At 39.9% G+C, this 1,773-nt stretch overlaps 1 protein-coding gene across 1 annotated transcript; it reads right to left on the bottom strand.

Annotated features, from left to right (window-relative positions):
• Positions 1 to 890: 890 nt before the first annotated feature.
• On the bottom strand, positions 891 to 1,646 carry LOC141439997 (uncharacterized). The gene has a single exon (XM_074104455.1). It carries the CDS (start codon positions 1,644 to 1,646, stop codon positions 891 to 893), a length of 756 nt encoding a protein of 251 aa, XP_073960556.1.
• Between the last annotated feature and the right edge of the window lie 127 nt (positions 1,647 to 1,773).

Raw genomic sequence — 1,773 nt, 5'->3', positions numbered from 1 at the left:
AACAGTGCTTCAAAGTTGATTTTTAAATTCGAAAATGTGCTAATATAATCCTCCGAAAAATCAATTAAAATACGAAAAGTTAATCTGTGTTAGGTCCCCAAAATTTAACGCGAGCGAAGCCGCGGCCAAAAGCTAGTATATAAATAAGTATTCGTATGTACGTGAGGTAAACGACTATAGGTCCACTCCTGCTGGCTCGTGCCGAGGCACCGACTTTATATAGGTAGAAAATTATTTACGTTTTTTGTAGGTACTCGGTTCTATTTTTTGTTGTAATTTTTTTTTTACTCATAATATCATTACTAAGAACACATCTCAATTCATAATGTTGTTTTTCAGAAAATGTTCCTTCATAACAGACGAATATCATAATTGTCTTATTAATATATATAACATACATATAACTACCTATTCAAAATAAGATTTACTAATACCGTTAATTATTTATAATAAATTCGTATTAGTTGAAAAATATGTTCGGTCCTGGCGCTTTGCCGGCCGTTGCCGAGGCACGCTCGCTTCGCTCGCTCGGCTCTCGCGCTGTAAGGTCACAGTTCTACCTAACACTCCTCCTCGCTTCGCTCGTCGTCGTATCTAACGGAGCCCTTCCTCAAATACATCATTTCGCACCATCAAAAAATTTCCAAGTCCCTGCGCGTCAATAACGTGGATTATGATTAAGGAATAATTATATGAAAACGGGTATGTATTATAAGACCTGTTAATGTGAATTAACAAATAAGTAAAATTAAAAGTATTTATTGAAAGTACGATTTGACAAAAGCAAAGGAACAGAGTTGTTATAAGAATTCAAGAGACGGTTGCCTGGATACTTAAATCCATAGACAAGACCTATAGGTGTGCAACCTTCTTAACATCCACTTCTCTTTTCATGGTGATAAACCAATCTTTTGGGATAAGAATGCCAATCTTGGCTTAAATAGCGGCTTGGTGAGCATATCAGCAAGCTGCTCTTCAGCGGGAACTTGCTCGACTTTCAAAACACCATCATTAACGCACTCTCTTACGTAGTAGTATCGTAAGCGAATATGTTTTGTTCGGCGGTGGTACTCGTAAGGAGGGTTGTGCGCTAGCTTCACTGCTCCTTCATTGTCAACATATAAAGTTGGAGTGTGATGCGGCGAGGTCAGCTGTCCAACAAGACGTTTAAGCCACACCATTTCTCTGCAGGCTTCGCTATCGGCGACCAACTCGGCTTCTGTGCTTGAAAGTGCTACAGACTTCTGTTTCTTGCTTTCCCAGCTGACTAATGACCAGTGCAGTAAACAGAGTATTCCACTTGTCGAGTGACCAGTGTCTAAGTCACCTCCGTGGTCTGCATCACTATAGGATTCAAGGCCTGTCGACACACTTCGTTTGTAAATGAGGCCTCGAGATTCTGTTCCTTTTAGGTACCTCATTATTCTTTTTACTTTTATCACATCTTCTGTAGATGGGTTTTCTATCTTCCTTGATACTACGCTTATAGAAAAAGCTATATCAGGACGAGTCGCCACCATCAAGTAACTGAGTGCTCCCACAGCTTGTCTGAAAGGGAATTCTGTATTAATAGAATTGCTTTCTTGGGAAATATTTTCTCGCGACTCCTTTACAGCTGGTGTTGCGGCTGGCTTGCAGTTCGTCATTCCGAATTTTTCGAGTATTCGTTTGACGTAGGCTCTTTGGTGTACAAGGATAGCACCATCAGCTTGACGCTCTAGTTCTAAGCCAAGGAAATAAAAGCAGGCTTCGTTGTGATTTAAAACGAGTTTT

This window comes from Choristoneura fumiferana, chromosome 21 (assembly GCF_025370935.1).
Source record: "Choristoneura fumiferana chromosome 21, NRCan_CFum_1, whole genome shotgun sequence".
In the NCBI taxonomy this organism is placed as follows: domain Eukaryota; kingdom Metazoa; phylum Arthropoda; class Insecta; order Lepidoptera; family Tortricidae; genus Choristoneura; species Choristoneura fumiferana.
The sequence above is the reverse complement of the archived record's forward strand: the minus strand, read 5'-3'. Positions and strand labels throughout refer to the sequence as shown.

What these genes read in the sequence shown, in the direction of transcription:
- LOC141439997 (XM_074104455.1), bottom strand. Translation starts at nt 1,646, where the DNA reads ATGACGAACTGCAAGCCAGCCGCAACACCAGCTGTAAAGGAGTCGCGA.